An 18,418-nucleotide genomic window follows, 5' to 3' on the forward strand; every position below is an offset into this window, starting at 1 on the left:
GAGAGTTTCTGGACAGCCTTACACAGTGGGATTTTTTTGGTTTACATACACATCTTAGCTCCTGTATATTTCCTCTTCCATTGAACAGAAACTGATGCTTGTTTGTTTCATTTCATAGCAGACTCTTAGATGCCCTTTACATCCTTTCACCTCAAGAGCTTGATTTCCTTTCACATACACCATGAAACCTTTCCCTGACCTAAATAACCTATCATGAAAATCCATAACCAGACTCCAGGCATGTCTATCATATGACTGGAGATGAGTCTTGGGAAAGAACATAGCTTGAACTGACTGCTGACACCAGAACATCTGGTGTTCTGCACACGGCTGCTGCTTTGAGAAAGACAGCAGCAGGAAGCAGGTCAGAGCAGCTCTCTTAGCAGCTGAATGTGGTATCAGAAAACGTCTCTTCAACAGCAGTTATACACATAATTGTGCAGTTTCACTGTTGCTAGAGCTGTAAGTATGCAAGCACTGAGATAAGCCTCCAAAAATTGTAAGACTATAGTCTGCAAATGATTACAGTCTATTCACTAATTACCATAGTCTGTGATCTGTTTTCACCTTTCAGGACTACAAAACAGAAGTCCAGGTTTCCTAGTTTTTTTTGCTCCCCAGAAAATCCAGATAATCACCTGAAAGTCTTACATATTCACAAGTCTTCAGAAACTGAGATTTAAAGAAAAAGCATCAAGCAATATGAGGCCTTCCATAAAGTCCTGAAAATGCCATGGTGAAGGCTGGAACAATTTTGCACATCTCCAAAATAATAATCTATGGCATCCATCTCCCTGGTGGGAAGCATGGGATATATTTCACCTTTAGATATATGCAGCATGCAAATACTTGAAGTGACAGAACAGCAGCCAGAGGACCTTGCACACAAAGGTCTGCTCCCTACCTCCACTTTCTCCACCACCTGCTTTCCAAAGGAACACACTTTAGTGGAACAGGTAATGACCATGTTTTCCGGGCTCTCATATTGGCTGGAAACACCATAGAAAGATCTGGATTCATCTTCAATGTTGGTGTTCAAATCAGCCTGCCAAAAGTAAAAAAATAAAAACAAAGGAAAAATAGATGATTATCAAGTACCTGTTGTGTGTGTGGTTTTTTTTTACCATTACCTGAATGGATTTTGCTTAGCCAGGACTGTCCAAAGCTCCAAAGCAGATCAATGTGCATCAAGCAAGCAGGAGAAATCTGAAGAGTATACACTAAAATCCAGTTGGGAACTTCAAAAACTTCTTCAGAAAAACTTGGTAGGAATTTGTACATATTTGGGGAAAATATGAACATTAAAATTTGAACATCAAAAATGTATGGCATGGCCTCTTGCTTTAGCTGATATTTACCATAACAAGGCAGTGAGAGAACAACATGGAGGTACACAAAGCATCTGGAGAGCAGACAGGAGGGCATTGTAGAGTCAGAGCAATGCAACGGATAGGCTAGACTGGGCTGCTTCACTTAGAAGGAAAAATAAGGGTAGACTAACTGGAATAAAGTTCTTTCACTCTACAAATGCATGGAAAGAGATAGAGCAGGGAGAAGGAGTGTGTGAATACACACACACGCGCGCATGCTGTGCTCAGGTACAGTGATTTGAAGAATGTAATTAAATAGGATGCAACATAAAGAATGTAGGTGGTTCAAGGATCCAGCCCAGTTCCACCTGAATACAAACCCATCTTCATTAGTAGCCACAGTTTGGGAATGTGGGTGCCTAAGTTTGGCCAACTGAAGCCTCATGTTGGGACCTAGCTCATTAAAATCGTGGTTCTCTAAAGAGTCCACTGGGGGTCATTCAAACTACATTTAAGAAAAGAAGTGACATTCACTTACACTTTGAAAACACAAAGGGTGTGTGGGAATATCCAGTTCAGCTTCCTCCGTTTCAATACTAAGAGGGTAGATCTCTGTACTCTATAAGCCCAGGTGCTACCTTACTTCAGCAGAAAAGCAATGATCAGTCCCCATAGGCTGTTTCAGCCTAGTCTATTCTTCCTGCTGAACTGCGGGAAACAGGAAACTGTAGAAATTGTATTCCTGCTACAGTGGATACAGCATGAATAGGATTGTATTTGATGTGATTCTAGTGTGGTTTTCTTAGCTGATGTCAGTGATGATTGTTTTCACCTGAGAACTAGAGTAAGACTTAAGACAAGCAACACTAACATTGGAAATGGAGAATCTCCATTCTCCAGATGGAGAAAAGGACATTCGTAATGAATGTCCTTTTTCTATGCCATATACAATACCTGTCTCTTCTCTATTACGAGATAATACTGTTAACTTATTTCTCTGAAGTAGCAATTTCAAAAAAGATTTAAGTCAATCTACATCTGTGCTGCTGATAGAAAGTGCCAATCCAGCCTTCTCCCCATCTGCAGCAACACAAGCCTACTGCTGCCATTGTGCTACCATTAGCAATTGTACGAGTCTGTGATTAAGTCAAATGAGAAAACTAATCACAGCCAAAACAGTTTTTTTAATTTTGTTGTGGTTTTGGTAGGATAGTTTTCAGTCAGACAAGAAAGCTCATTTGGATCCTCACAAAGCTATACGGGCTGGAAGAGGCATGCATACATGAAAACTAAGGCTGCCTGTTTTGATAGCAACACACATTGGGAATCTGTACCTCAGTACCTCATGCCCTCTCATTCTTCTTGTACTGGCACAAACTTTTGTGTAGTTGTAGTACAAAAGTCATTGAGGAATTACTCAGCTAGCTCTTCATGGGATCGATCACTTCCTTGACTTGTTTCAATACCACTTGTGTATATTCAGACAATGTGTGTTGGGAGGATGGGCAGCAATGGGGAAAGCAGAAGGCACATCTGCTTCTACTAGTAAATGCTGGGTTTGAGCAACTATAGCGGGACCTAGAAACCTGCTAGAAGCCTTTTTGTTGCCACTCCTTTCAAGTTAAGTTTTGGCTCTGCACAATCAGGCTGAAACTTTCCTGTACTTCCACTCACCAGCAGCTCCCACCTCACAGAGGTATTGCCAGTAGTGATGACAAAGGCACTAACAGGAAGAGCAGTCGTAGTAATGTGCAGTATTTCTTTACAGCCCAATTCCCCTAGCTGTTAACTTGCCACCTCAGGCATATGAAGGATGAAGAGATGACAGCAAAAAAAAATAAAAAAAAAAATCTCCTCATTTATTTCAGAAAATCCAGTTCCATTTACCATTTAGCACAACACTGGGACATTGCTGCTACTCTGCATTTGTGCATGCATATTTCCACCTAGAGAAGAACTACCATCTCCGTTTGACAATGATATCACAGAAAATCCAAGCCAACAATCCAATAAAATCCAATTATCATGAATTTTTGTTAAAGTACAAACTCAGAAAGACAGATTTTGGACAGGTTTTTCATAAAGTACATTGAGCAGTGCATCTCCTGGAATATCTCATAGACAAGCAGCTGTAGCATCCAGATAATTCTAGCAGTACAAATATTCAGTCCAGGCAAGATGACAGGACAGGCTAATGTTCTAGAGTCAATGCTGGAAGCATTAGGGATGGATATACAGCTTTCAATCTGCTTGTTTTCTTAATTGAGAGCATAACAGCACAGTATTTAAATACATGATCACAAATCACCCTTCAAAATACAAGGTGTTGCCCACAGTTTCTACAAATATCCTTAATATTTGTGTCATTCACACCACAGACTATGATGAAAGAAAATCCATTTGTCAAAATGGTTTACTTTTTTTTTCTATAATTCCCTCTTCTCTCCAACCCCCTCTTTTAAGTAGAATGTCTCCCTCTGAAATAGTGACAAATCTTCAACCACTGTAAACCTGCTTAGCGCTATTTATAACACATCCACACCAGTTTGCACCAGCTATGCACTCAACCCTTTATGTTTTCCTAAACTCATCATCTCCTACATGCCACTATACCACGAACATCCTCTGGTTTATCAGGTGATAGCTGTACAAAGCCAGCAAATATTTTATGCAGTGTTACACTTCCACAGTCTGTCAAAACTTGAGCAGCATATGTAGACAAATCCAGGCCAACTTTTACCTGGTAGAACCAGTTTTAATAGGAGCAAGGCGCAAGCATTACAGGCTTGATCATAATTCAGGTTGCATAGTGAATTGTTAAGTTCACAAAGCAGTCACTGCCATCTAATTTTCCCCACTGTATTTATGCAGATACCTCATTTGCACTACCAATACACATGTATTAGAGAGAAGCAATGTTACTTTTTTCTGGCTTGGGTTTTTATTGAGTTACCACAATGCTAATTTATTGTAGCATCATAGAATGTACCTTCCCTCCCTCCTTCCTCCTCCCCCCCGCCCCCCCACCCTGTCAAGGCCAGGGATGCCACCTACGAGATCACTAGATCACCTTGTCTTGAACACCTACAGGAATGGAGCCTCCACAACCTCTCTGGAAAACCTGTTCCATTGCCTCACCACCCTCTGAGAGAAGTATTTCCTCCTAACCTCTAATCTAAATCACTCCTCTTTTAGTTTAAAACCACTCCCCCTTGTCCTATCATTATCTAAGCAAAAAGTTGCTCTCTATCTTTTTTATAAGCTTCCTTTGAATATTGAAAAGCTGCAGTAAGGTCATCCCAGAGCCTTCTCTTCTTCAGGCTGAACATCCCCAGCTCTCTTAGCCTTTCTTCATATGAAATGTGCTCCACCCCTCGGATCAACTTTGTGGCCCTTTTCCAGACTCATTCTAACAGGTCCACATCTTTCTTGTGCTGGGGGCCCCAGACCTGGATGCAGCACTTCAGGTAGGGCCTCACAAAGGCAGAGCAGAGGGGGACAATCACCTCCCTCCACCTGCTGGCCACACCTCTATTGATGCAGTCCAGGATGCAGTTGGTCTTCTGGGCTGCAAGTGCACACTGCCAGCTCGTCAGCTTTCCATCCACCAGCACCCCCAAGTCCTTCTCTGCAAGGCTGCTCTAAATGAGTTCTTCTACCAGTCTGTCCTCATGCCTGGGATTTCCCTGACCAAGGTGCAGCAACTTGCACTTAGACTTGTTGAACTTCATTAGATTTACATGGGCCCACTTCTCAAGTTTGTCCAGGTCCCTTTGGATGATATCCCTTCCTTCTGTTGTACTGACTGCACCACTCAGCTTGGTGTCATCTATGAACTTGCTGACGGTGCACTTAATACCACTGTCTATGTCATTGATAAAGATATTAAACAGGACTGGTCCCAGGATGAACCGCTGAGAGACACCACTTTTCACCAGCCTCCAACTGAACATAGAGCCATTGACCACCACTCTCTGGGTTTGGCATTCAGGCCAGATGTCAAGGCAGCTAACTGTATTGCTTATTTGGTTTATTTGACCTATACTCCAGCTGTCTGAATTAAGATTAATTCCTTTTCTTCTCAAAAGAGGAACCAGACTAGGAGTCCTTCACAATAGTGTTCAGCTATATCTCGGGCTGGGGGGGATAAACACAATGAAAAAAAAAACATACGTGAAATCTCATCAACTCTAGGGAACGAGAGCAGCAGCTGGCTGAGGACTTTGATTCATGTTTGTAGCAGAATGGAGCTGCAACACCTCAGACGGATACTGCTGGCAGCTCTGTGGAGGGACCTGGAGGTTAACAACAAGTTAACCATAAGCCAGCAGTGTGCCCTTGTGGCCAAGAAGGCCAATGGGATCCTAGCCTGCATCAAGAGGACTGTGGACAGCAGGTTGAGAAGGGTGACCCTCCCCCTCTGCTCAACACAGGTGAGGCCACACCTGAAGTTCTGCGTCCAGTTCTGGGCTCCCCAGTACAAGACGGACATGGAGCTACTGGAACAAGTCCAGCAGAGGGCTACTATGATCATGAAGGGACTGGAGCAACTCTCTTACAAGGACAGTAAGAGAGCTGTGCCTGTTTAGCCTATAGAAGAGAAGGCTGAGAAGGGATTTCATCAATGTGTATAAATACCTGTAGGGAGGGGTGTCAAGACAGTGGGAACAGACTCCTTTTGGCAGTGCCCAGTGACAGGATGAGAAGCAATAGGCACAAACTGAAACCCAGGAAGTTCTATCTGCATATGAGGAAAAACATCTTTACTGTGAGGGTGAGGGAGCAGTGGAACAAGTTGCCCATGGACGCTGTGGAGTCTCCTTCTCTGGAGATATTCAAAACTCACCTGGATGCAATCCTGTGCAATGTGTTCTAAGTGACCCTCCTTGGCAGGGATGTTGGACTAGATGATCTCCAGAGGACCCTTCCAACCTCAATTATTCTGTGATTCTATATGTAAATATAAGGCCAAAGAATCACAGCAGCTCAGGAGTCGAATCCCAATACACTAGTTTTCCCTCCTACAGGGATTATTACTTCCAAAGGGAGATGACAATTGAGGGGAAAAAAAAACAATGACATGTGCCATAGCCAATCTAACCTCAAGTATCAAGTGGACAGTCAGGTTGATATCCCTAATCCCTAATGAATCCCTAATGGATGCAGTTACACTTCCCATGATTGCACAAGGGCAAAATCTTGCTTCATATAATAGAATCTCTAATGACCAAAAAAAATATTGCTTTTAACTTATCATCTGAAAATGATACAGACTCCATGCCTAGATTCTTATGAGCTCCTCATCAACATGAATCAAAACCATATTGTCACTTTGGGGAAAGGATTCTTCCTTTCTCTTCACTTCCAGTGTTTCTTCCTCTAAACAAAAGTTAGTGCCAAATCACACCTCTTCCTGTGCCTGCTCACATTTCTCTCTGCCCAGAATGTACCAAGTATGAAACCAAGCAGAGGAAGGTCTGTCCAGTACATTCCATGCCTCAAAGATACAAGGCAATAATATTAATTATAACTTAGAGTGAATTAATTTCCCCATCAATTCATCAAGTGGGGAGGCCAGTCCTCACTTTATAGTCTGGGAATGCATGGACTTCTTGAAGACATAACACTAAATGTGATTCAGACTTGGAGGCTAGAACCTAGGTCTCCGAGCTCCTTAGTGGCAAATACACTAGCATATCCAACAAATCATGAGATAACTCTTGAATACATTCCTTACTCCATCCTAGGCAGCCAAAGGAAAGACAGTCGGGATTTAAGAAAGACCCCACCCAATGGGATGAGTTGCCTTGTCCCCCAGGCTCCTAGCAGCCACTGCTAGCAACATGGTGTCATTGCAGCAGGAGCAGAAGCAACATTTAAGCTGGTTGGGTGCTGTCAGCATTCAAACAGCTGTTCACATTTCTTCAAGGGCAAAGAAGAATAAATACAAGAGACATATTACAAGCTATATGTGATTGATGAGCCACTGACTGGACCGTACTACTTTATCTGAAAAAGTCAGGGCTCTTGCCTTCTGTCCAAGAAATTCCAGATGCAAAAAGGTGTGCACACTTTAGCCAGCTCATAGCAACAATCTGATGTGTCTGGAATGCATTCAGCTTACTGTGCAAGCTCAGCAGAGATGACATACTCGTCTTCAGCTTGCCTGTTGAATTCCAAATATGCTGAAATTACAGTCACTGAGGTGTCTGTGGAAATAGGTCTCAGAGATCTACAGATTGTGTTCAAGAGAGTTGATCTGCCTGTTTTGGTGCTAACATCTGAGATTTCCTCCTTTATGGAGAAGAAAGCAATTTTTTAAATGCAAAAAAAAAAATCTAGACAGAAGAAAATGGATTTATTTGGGGAAAGGCATAATAATCCTGAACAAGGCTAGTACTACTTTTTTTTTTTCTTTTAAAAAATCGTCTTGGTGGTCTGAGTTCTTAGCAGCTCTGCCGCAAACAGTTTAGATGAGCCTGTGTTTATTACTCAATAACTACAACCCCAGGAAAGAAACACTTACAGAAAAGTTGGCATTGTACAGTGTCCTAACAACACTAAGTTTTTTGTCTGATCTTTGGTGGGAGTGAGTTTCGTAACTGATTACTGAGAAAGGCCTCATTCCTGCTAGGATAAGGCTATGAATCAAAATTTCTCAGAAACTTTTCACAAAGGGAAATGTGACCTTTGAGAATCAGTCTTCAGCTTATCTGAGGTTTTGAAAAGCAGTAACTGGACAAGAGTCCAAGTTGTAGTAAATGTTGTGAGAAACCATAGCTTGACAATACCTTGCACACATGTCCCACGGTCAATGGAAAGGCATATGGTAAGCAATTCTTTAAGAATGTTTCAAAATGTGTGCCACTACCTCCAAGAAGGGTGCAAGATGGCAGTTCCAGAGATAGACAAAAATTGCAGAAGGTCTTGCCAACAATTAGGTTAGCTATGACTTAGCTAGCCACCAAGGATTGTGTAATTTTAACACCCAGCGGACAGATTGCCTCAGCAATTCAATGTGCTTTTTGCTGCCAACAATATCTGTTCTGTTGAACACTCTGGGGAATAACATTGGTGAAAAAAGTGTCATTGATTGACATAGAGACCCCTTACATAAGCTAGCAGATGTTAGGAGGTGTTGCTGTTGGCTGCAGGTGAAATTAATGCACTGTCAGATCAGATCCATTCTCAAAAAAAAAAAAAAAAAAAAATCTTAAAAATCAGGATGGAAGGCATAAAGCATACAGGACAAGGTGACAAAGGGAATTTGCACTGCTGCTGTGCTGACTGGATTTGCCTGGGAGAGGAGAGAAGCCAAGTGCAGGACATGCACTCTAGCCCACCCCTCCAGTCCCTTCCACTAAAGTATAATTCATTTAATGGAAAGAAACCACACAGTGATTTGACTGATTCGAGTTGCCTATCACTGATGAGAAATTATTACATGTTTTCACCATTGACAGGAAAGGTCTCCTAAGCAATTCCCTTGATAATACCCCAATGCAGATGTCTGCTCTGGACAAAGTACTGCCTATCCCGAATTTCTTTCTTTCTTTGTTTCTTTCTTTTTTTTTTTCCTCATTTTCCTTCAATCTTTTAGTCATTTGCACAACTTCTGAAAGCTTTAAGATGCAAGTGCACCATTCTACTAATGTGCAAAGCCCTGAAAACTCCTCTTCCCCAAACTATTAATAACGATGAATTTAGGAGGAGTTCATGGGGAGAAACAAGTAACAGGTGGTAGAGATAATATTACACTGGAAAAGAGCAGAGCTGCCACTGCCTATGTGTTGGAAGGCAAATGTCTCACATTCATTGTTGTGTGCTAGAATGCACTTGGAGCACGGAGAAATGTCACTGAGATATCATACACAACCTGCCAATCCAAGTCAAAGAGTTAGTTCATTGTACCAGGCTTTCAAAGCCAAAATCAAGGAAGAATTGCGAACACTGCTTATCTTTCAAATTAGTAAACTTTTAACACTTAGCTATTATATAAATAATTTAAAGCACCACTGAATAAATGTGAACTCTATATCTCAGTTCTACTATCTCCTGTGAAATGTCAAGAAATCTCAGACCTAGTGTTCGGAGTTAGGCTTCCAGTGCACAACAGATCATTGAATATATTCACTTCATAGTGCAGTACTGGCAGTTTCCTGACTCAGGTTCTTCAGGTGTAAAACTGCATAAATACAAAAACAATTTATTCAGTGTCTTGATTTTTTTTTGTAAATCTTTGCCACCTGCAACCACCATTTCAGTTCAGAACCTCTGAAAAATACATACATTATCTGCATGTCTCAAAACATACCTTAATAAGTATTTAATTACCCATCCAATTTTAGATTATCAGTAAGTTGCTTTTGGATAAGACTTTTAACTTAACAAAACAAACAAATGAACAGAACTATGAATTCAATAGTATAGCAATTGCTTTATCCAGCACCTTTGGACATCAGTGTACTCATACAGCTTTTCAGAGCAATCAGAGAATAAAATCCAAAAAATACTCTATCATATACTGTTTACAGAGATATAAAGATGCAAAGATATATAAAAATCTCAGCTGAAATCTCATTTTTTTCTGAAAAACTTTTTTTTTAATTACATTGTCTTATCTATGAAAAGCGTTTGTTTAGGGAGGGTGAGGTGTGGCAAAAATGAACTTTTGAAAACAAGAACACTTTTTGCTCTTGCCCAGAGCCTGTAAAACCTTTGGTCAAGCCCACACTTCCATATTTGGAAATACGAACATAATGTCACAGCTGGTCTCTGTTGTGGGCTGAGTTGCACCATCTATTGCAATACATAAAACTCACAAATTCCCATTATAAATGTGGCACAGTGCATTACAGTCATGGCTCATGTGCTTTGATTAAGTATAAGACTGAACTACCACAACATATGAAGCACATCGGAAGACTGAATTCAAAGTTTTCCAGTAAAAAGCTTTGGATTAAAAAAAAAAAAAAAGATTAAAAAAAATAATAATTTCTTCTGTTATGCTACCTTAGAGATCCTAGCTGAAATCTTACAACAGGATTAACGTAAGTAAGCATACCTGTAAAGCACAATACAAATCATAAAAGTGCCCCAACCCTCTTTCATCCAGAATAATGGCAGCAGGAGTCATGCTTTCATCCCCTTACTACTCTGAGAAACAAATACAAGACAGAATTATTTACTCCTTAAAAACCCTATTTGATTTTATTCAATCAATGACTTTACTTGTAAGCTTACTTGTAAGCAACATCCTTCAGTGTTTCCACCAATAAAACCTGATATCAACTCCAGACAGGACTCAACAATGCAAAGGTACCAAAAAACAAGTGAGAAAGCCAAAATATTAAATCAGAAATATCACTGCTGTGAAGAGTACAAATGTAGACCCCCAGGGCATCATGTATAGTACCACGGACAGTAGAGGAAAGATTCTTCAAATCCTATGTCATATCTCTTTATGCAAACCAAGTTTCGATGAGTTGATACTCTCTGAACACCAGACACCCCATGTGGGCCCAGTGAGGGCCAACTCAATGACATTGCAACATGTAAGTCCTTAAAAGCCTGATTCAAATTGGTCTGACATGGTATGTATGCCACATTTACCCTTGTTATTAAAAAGAAGCAAAATTTCCAAAGCAAACCCCACAAGCACAAAAGTATGCTAACTGTTTAGATAAATAAAATCACAGTTGCACTAGATCACAAGTTCATTGTGATTTTTCTCCCCTTAAGTCAAGGAATTCAGAGTGTTTTATTCTGTCTAGTTAACATCTCCCTCTAAGCTCCTATTCTATGAGTCTATGATTCCCTGTTTTGTTTTGTTTTGTTCTTGGAAAACTTCCAAAGCACTTCCAAGTGATACCACAGAAGAGCCAATCCTCTTCACCTTGACACAAGCGCTAATATGTGATCCCTACAGAACAAAGCACCTAAGCTTTGTTGCTGCTCCTACTTCTGCAAGGACCTCTTCTTAGAAGCTATTCCCTCTTAGCTTTTCCTTTCTTTTGTCACATCAGACTTCTGTTTCCTTTCTCAGACAGTTCTTAGTAGGGCATTTACTACCCAGACATCTGTCAAAGGAGACCCTTTCCAGCAAGATGCTGCTGTCTCTCCCAAGTATCTGCCATCCACAGGGAAATAGGGCTGGTATTTTACATTTTATTTCAACTTTCTCAAGCAGGCTTTGTTGTATATTGACTGAGGCTAATCCCATTACCAATACAGCTCAGTAGTACACAATCTAGGGCAATAAAAATGATGTGTCTCCAAGGAAAAATACCAGACACTTGAACAGCAGACTCCTAGCCAGCATTCTCCAATTCAGTTCTGGAAAGGCCAGGCTTGGGACAGCTGGGAAGACACATCAAGGCACTTAAATTAACTCCTCTTTCTCCTGAAAGCAATAGTTAAGAGGCTTTGTAATTCCAGTTCGTTTGAAGAGTATGAGATATGGAAGATCATTTCTCATCATCTCACTTCTGACCTGGGGTTGAATCATAAGTGGTAAGTTCAAGGTGAAAAACTTCAAATCTCATTACACATTCCCTCAGCCATCTAGCTTGCAACTGCCCCAAGCTCATATTATTTTTAATTGTGTAATATCTGTAATAATATTGATCATCAAAACTATTTTATTTGTATCCTGAAGCACAATGGCACAGATTTTTGCAAATTTAAGCTAACTCATGAAAATTCTATCCATGCCAAATTGAGTACATAGTTTTTTGCCAGGCTGATTTCTGCCAGCTTACCATAAGTAAACTCAGTAGTATATTAACAACATAATCCAATTTCATAATATGTCCCTCTTGTCTTTTGTCTATCCTTGTGCCTGCAGTCAATACATATCTGTAAATCATTGGTACTTGGATAACACAAAATCCAGCTAATTAGATAGGAGAAGAGAAGGAAAAATGTTGCCTCTGACTGAGAATTTACTCAGCACTGAAAGAAGTGAATGCATATGCATACACAAAGAAGAATTTTCTCCGAATTCTTCTCTTATACATAAATAAAAAATTCAAAATAAATAAATAAATAAATTCTAATTACCAAACTCCACAGACACTAGTCAAGAAGAACTCTACAAATGACACTCTGAAAGATATGTCTTGCTCCAGGCTGGAATGAGGGCCTTGTGCAATCGAGGAAAGATCCCCAAAGACAGATGTGACTCTATTAAGTCTTCTGCACAGTGTAAATTTGTTGGAGCTACTAGTCTTCTAACAGCTATGAGCTTTAAAGTGAGAATTTCATAGCAAATGGGTACCCTACAAAGGGCCCTTCCCTTACCCAGAACTTGACAAGGAAGAAGGCATTAGCTGGCCCCCTTTCAAACAGCTCCTTCAGGCCCCCTTTTTTCTCAGGGAACTTGTCATAGATCTGTCGGATATCCACTGCCTCGAGATAGGGATCATTGTAGCTAGGACTTGATTGCCCAATGTGCACGAACAGGTGTTTGTTATACTGCAAGAAGAAGAAAAACACAGAATTAGGAAATTGTTCAGTACATTCTGAGCGTACATTTCTTCATGGGAGAAAAGCTGACACTTTAGCAAACTGGTAGAGTCCATCCCACCACAGAAAACCAAAAAGCTCACAAGATCATTTTAAAATATCCTCATGCTCAGAAAGCACGCAGTTCACTTATCAATCTATTCAGAGTGTATGAACAGTATACAGAAGGGGATGCTGCCTAAAACTGTATGAGTGATTACACAGAAAGCTCTGTACCCCCACATTACGCACTAAACCATCGCTCCAGAACTATGACAATAATTGTTCTGTCATCTTTATCCAGAAGTAACAGGCAAACACAGCCTGACTACTGGAATCACTGAAAATTTGACAGCACTTTCTAAAAAAGCAGAAAAATTAGCAGAAAGATATCAGCTAATATTAGCTCATGTTGTTATTTCTTTCTTATCAATGCATTCATGCTTCTTGCTTCTTCTGAAACATTGTGTATTGTTTTTTTTCCTATATTTTGTCCTAAACCATTACCTCATGCCACTGTTATATAGTATGAAATGACTTGAGATGCAGAATGCTACCTGTCACAAATCACTCAGTCAATAAACATCAAAGCTCCTTATCCTGTGAAGAACTGCCTAAATTCCTACAGCAAGATACCAGCCAAATACTACTATCTTTTCTGAACTGCAGTTATCCTGTCTCAGGGGCAGGAAGTGTTAACTGGTCCATCACCAACGTGTCTCAATACGCAATATCACAAGACTTCAGAGAGACAAGCAAGTCTTATTATTCCCATTTTACAGGTGGCAACACAGAAACACTCTGATTCACATTCATCCCAGTTGCCCCCAGATTTAAGTTCTCAGCACACCAGGGAGACTATGTAGCTCCATGTTATCTTAGCATCATCTGGTGTTGGATCTGTACTGCAAGTCTGAAAAAGATAGCTAGAATAGCCCTGCAGGGCCTGTTCCACCAGCTTATGATGTCAGTGCCTCGATATCTGGTATGTGAACAACCATGACCCTGTAAAGGGAGTCCAGAAGCACACGGCACAGAGCTGGCTATATTGCTATAAGCAATTCTGTCCTCTCAGAGAAAGATTTATTTTAACTGGGTTGTTTCCCGAAGACGTATCCTCAGTAGAGCAATGAAGCAACTATTTCCATGTACATACAGTAGTATAACACATCCACAATGAGCAGAAGCTGCCTGAATATCAAAAATAAATGAGGGGTGGAAGTCAGGTGTTTATCTTACTGTATCTTGATCTTGTTGCTGTTCCAAGAATGCAGAGAATTCTAACATCCAAAGTTTGGAGCTAGCAACCCTTCGTCCTTGCCAAGCTGGTACTGATGGTGAAGGGGAAAGACCAGCAGGAGACTCAAACCCTAAATACACAAGATTTATGTATCAAAATTTGGAAATAGACAAGTTGGTAATAACTTTCCAGAAAAGCACCTGTTGTCAAAGCTGATTAATTACATTTTCATCTAACTTCATCATGCAGAAATATCATTCACAATTCGCATGTTGTTTCTCAATCCACATGTACTCTAAATGGCTTTTCAGTCACCCTCTGCTAAGACAGTAATGTCAGGGTTGTCATGACTGTAAAAGACAATCTACCTGGTTTTGACACCAGAGAAAACATGTTCAGCAACTTTAACAGGACCTGGACTGGGCCCTAAATGAGCAGAGGAATAGGCTGTTTTAGTATCAGAGAATGAAGCAATACCATTAACATGATCATTAACTTCTCAAACTGAGGATGTTGAGAAGAAAAAGACATTTATTGTTCCATCTAATAAGTAATTGTAAAGGCAATCATGTTATGACAAAAAATATTGTTGTAGTATATGCATCATGGTGGAAGAGCAATAGAGATACATAAGCTTTCATTTTATGTTTAGCTATGAGGAAAAGAAACACCCAAACAACTAACCAAAATAGGATAAAATGCGTGTGTGTGTGTTTATTTAAATAAACCAAAATTAAAGTGCTTCAGCTCTCTCAATAAAAGGATGGAAAATGGTGATAAGGGGAAATCATATAAGATTAATTTTGGACTCACTAAAATTTTTCAGTAGGTAAAAAGACTTTAAAAAAATAACTGCATCATTTTTTTAAGTGTTAGCTATTTTTGAAGTTAGCAGAATTTCAAAGCAAGGAACTGCATTTTCTTACCTACCTGGTAGTGGCAGCGGAGGCTGTACAGCATATGGTTGTTGAGAAAAAGGTTTCACACTACAGATATACACAGAGAGATGGTTAAAAATAACAAGAAAATAACCCAAAAATAAATAAATAAAAAGGAAAAAAAAAAGGAAAAGACACTTGATCAACTGTTTACACAGATTAGATGATTAAATCAAACCCTTTTCATTTCTCCCAGAATGGCTTCTATTCTTCTACAAACCACTTTTTCCCATATTAATAGCCTATTGGTGTCTGTTACCAATAGCCTATTAGTATCTAATACTAGTAGTCTATCTATTCCTATCTGTTCCCTGTGCCTGTATGTTCCCTGATCTGCTCCACAAACAACAACAGCACCAGAAGAGAGCAAGAACACATAGCCAGGGTGAAGAACATAGACCATATCCCTTCCAGCCACTTGTCCTTTCTGTGGCTTAAATTGCTCACAGAAACATATCCTGTTAAGTTACGTGATAAAAAGTTTGTCTCCACACACTCAAAAGTAGCACAGAACAACGGCAGGCAGAACAACCTGAATTATGAATGATGGAACCTGGATGGTGACTGTAAGTCCAGTTCATGTGTGTGTGTTTATTTTTGTGGGAGGCAAACTAGGGAGATTGAAGACCCAGACCCAGCTACTGGATGGACTGTGCATCTAAACCCACCTACCAAAGCGATTCACTGTGTGTGTTTTTGCACATACATGTGTGTTTGTGTGTGTGAGTGAGGGGCCTGCAACAGCAAACGGAGTGGAGTTGCAGCCTCTGGGGTTCACATGCTTGGGTGCCAGCAAAAAGGGAGACAATGGATCCATGGATAGCTTCTGGATAGAGTGCACACACCCAACTACTGGATGGATCCATGTCATTTGTTTATTTCATACAAACACCTTTACCTTGATCAGCCAGAGATGGGTAAAGGATGAGGCTGTTGGTGCCGTTTGTATTTCTACAAATGCTCAGAGTCTGTCTGTGTTTTTTGTTTATGAAGACATAGGGTTTTATCTGTTTAAGACTCTCTTGTGACCCTCAGTTTGCCTTCAACTATGGACCTTAATTTAAGTCTCAGATCCACTGTTACGGAATCTGTCTGAGAACAAAGACCGCATTATCTTAGCATTTCATAAATCTTGAAATAGCTAATGGTGTTCCTCAAGGAGGATAAAGGAAGCACCTGCTTTAGACACTCAGATGAAGGAATACTCACTCTTGAGAAGATCCAGCTTGGCCTGGCAAAGGTCCTTGCCAAAACTGCAAAACAACAACATACAGACAATGGTCATCACTCTCAGGACAGAGTTAAAAAGCCAGACTTGCCACTGTCTAAAGAAAGAAACTGCAGGCTCACAGACTTAAAGATGTGACTTTGCTACATTCATTCACTTCTTGATTTACTCATTCTACTTTCTTGATTTAATACTTGTGGAGGTGCTCACTGGTCTTGGTTTTCTTTTTACATGTTCTGGTAGTGACATGCAAGAAACTGACCCAACAGTGTTTTTTAATGTGAAATGCTATGTACACATTCTTGTACTTCCATCTTCAGAGGGATTCCCCCTCTTGGATGGACCATTTTCTCCAGGAAAACTGCAGAAATATTTTGGCAGAAATCACTGCTCAGCAAATCTTACTAGGTCCAACACAAAGAATGTAGGATGCTGAGAGGCCTCCTCTCTTAAAGGTGTTATGTAAGGGCCATCAATTTGTGATCTAAACACTCAGAATGAGGTTGGGAATGATGGGCTTGAGAAAGGGTTAGGGTGGCCCAAATCGTTTTATCCAAGATCCTGGACTAAGAAAGGGGTACAGACACCTAAAAATATTTCAGGAAGGTGAATACCCAGAGGATCTCTGATTATTCTTTCACTTGTGTCATAAAATAAAATAAAATAAAATAAAATAAAATAAAATAAAATAAAATAAAATAAAATAAAATAAAATAAAATAAAATAAAATAAAATAAAATAAAATAAAAACACTGTTATTTTGCATCAGTGTGAGCAAAGAATCAGACTCAAACTTTTGAAGTCATATGACAGATTTACTCTACAAAGAAAATGCCTTTTGGCCCATTCTTTCCAGTGTTCTCAGAATATTCCTGAGCAGGTCCCAACACCCTTTTAAGTATTCAAGTGTCTTCAGTCCAACTCCTCCAAGACAATGATTCACTCACCCCAGAAACAGCAGGGTAGGCTGGTCGTGGGAGACCAGGCAAAGCCATTTTACTATGGAAGGCAGTTGCAGAGATAATCTGGGCAGATGACATTGTAGCCATACTCTGCATGGCTTTATCTTTAGCTGCCTGATCCTAAGGACAAGAGTAGAAAGAGAAAACAGAATGATTATAATGATAAACCTGTTGCCTGGCCTAATGCTGCATACACAGGATTATCACCAGCTTCTTTATAGGGAATAAGTATCCCTAAGAAACTGGGCATCAGATTTGCCAATAACTATCCTAAGAACTCTTCAAAGCTTGAGTCCCTTATCCATTACTGTATTTTCAATGTGACTAATCTTCCTTTCTGAAATATTGGGATCACTGTTTTAGACACTATTAAGCAATTGTACTTTCTGTCTGAAGGTTTTTAAGCCCCACAGTTGAAATGCTTTGTTACAGTAAATACAACCCTAATTTAAAAAAATAAAAATAATAATAAAAAAAAAGCAGCTAATTAGCTACTTGTTAACATGCTAACACAAAAGGAGTTTGTCTTCATCATTGCAAAAAGACTATCTCAGTTCAGGACTGCATTACTCCCAGGTAGAACTGAATGTTTTATTACCATTCTTGGGGAAACAGGAAATCTTAATAACCTCCCAGGGCACATACACAAGAACATTCTGTTTTGTATTTTAGCAGCATTGTGGAATTGTACACATCTTTACAGGCAATAACAGTACAACAAACAGGGGGTCTAATGTATGGTTAAAACTAAGGACATTCTTCATTTCTTCTACCAAGAAATAACTGGACAAGCAAAAGTACTTTGCCACATTCTTCCTACATCCCTCCAACAAGTAATCTTTGTTGTTTAGACACGCCACATTTATCTGTGGCATTATAATTATAATGGGAATGCCACAGATGAATTGATGGCTTGGAGAAGTTGCTGAAAGAGGTAAGCTCTTGTCCTCCTCAGGAATTCTCAAAACTACGAGATTTGTTAATTTTAGTAACTGCAGTAAGTTCTCACCCTTGGGTCTCCATTTTCTCTCCCCCTTCCTAGGGTTTTCTGAAGGTCATATCCCAGGGATACTGATGTGTGTAATGCAAAAACATTTGGAGGAAGTGTAACAAAAGCTCAAGAATAAATGATAACTTTTAAGTGAAATAATCTGAATGGGCACAACATTTTTTATGGTATCTATGACTCTTGTTAGTACCATTAAAATGTATGGAAGCATTTTAATTACTAAGAA

The 18,418-nt window shown here is 39.9% G+C and overlaps 1 protein-coding gene across 3 annotated transcripts in view; it reads right to left on the bottom strand.

Moving 5' to 3' along the window:
• Positions 1 to 18,418, bottom strand: part of TEAD4 (TEA domain transcription factor 4) — a 58,898-nt gene that overhangs the window by 2,376 nt on the left and 38,104 nt on the right. For all 3 annotated transcript variants that reach the window (XM_068700640.1, XM_068700623.1, XM_068700631.1), the window contains 6 exons: positions 17,169 to 17,303; positions 16,203 to 16,246; positions 14,986 to 15,041; positions 14,055 to 14,185; positions 12,612 to 12,785; positions 905 to 1,045 (listed from right to left, as the gene is read on the bottom strand). In XM_068700640.1, the coding sequence (XP_068556741.1) occupies positions 905 to 1,045; positions 12,612 to 12,785; positions 14,055 to 14,185; positions 14,986 to 15,041; positions 16,203 to 16,246; positions 17,169 to 17,279 (657 nt within the window). In that variant the 5' untranslated portion in view covers positions 17,280 to 17,303. The remainder of the gene's footprint in view (positions 1 to 904; positions 1,046 to 12,611; positions 12,786 to 14,054; positions 14,186 to 14,985; positions 15,042 to 16,202; positions 16,247 to 17,168; positions 17,304 to 18,418) is intronic.

Source organism: Anas acuta, chromosome 1, assembly GCF_963932015.1.
Source record: "Anas acuta chromosome 1, bAnaAcu1.1, whole genome shotgun sequence".
Classification (NCBI taxonomy): Eukaryota; Metazoa; Chordata; class Aves; order Anseriformes; family Anatidae; genus Anas; species Anas acuta.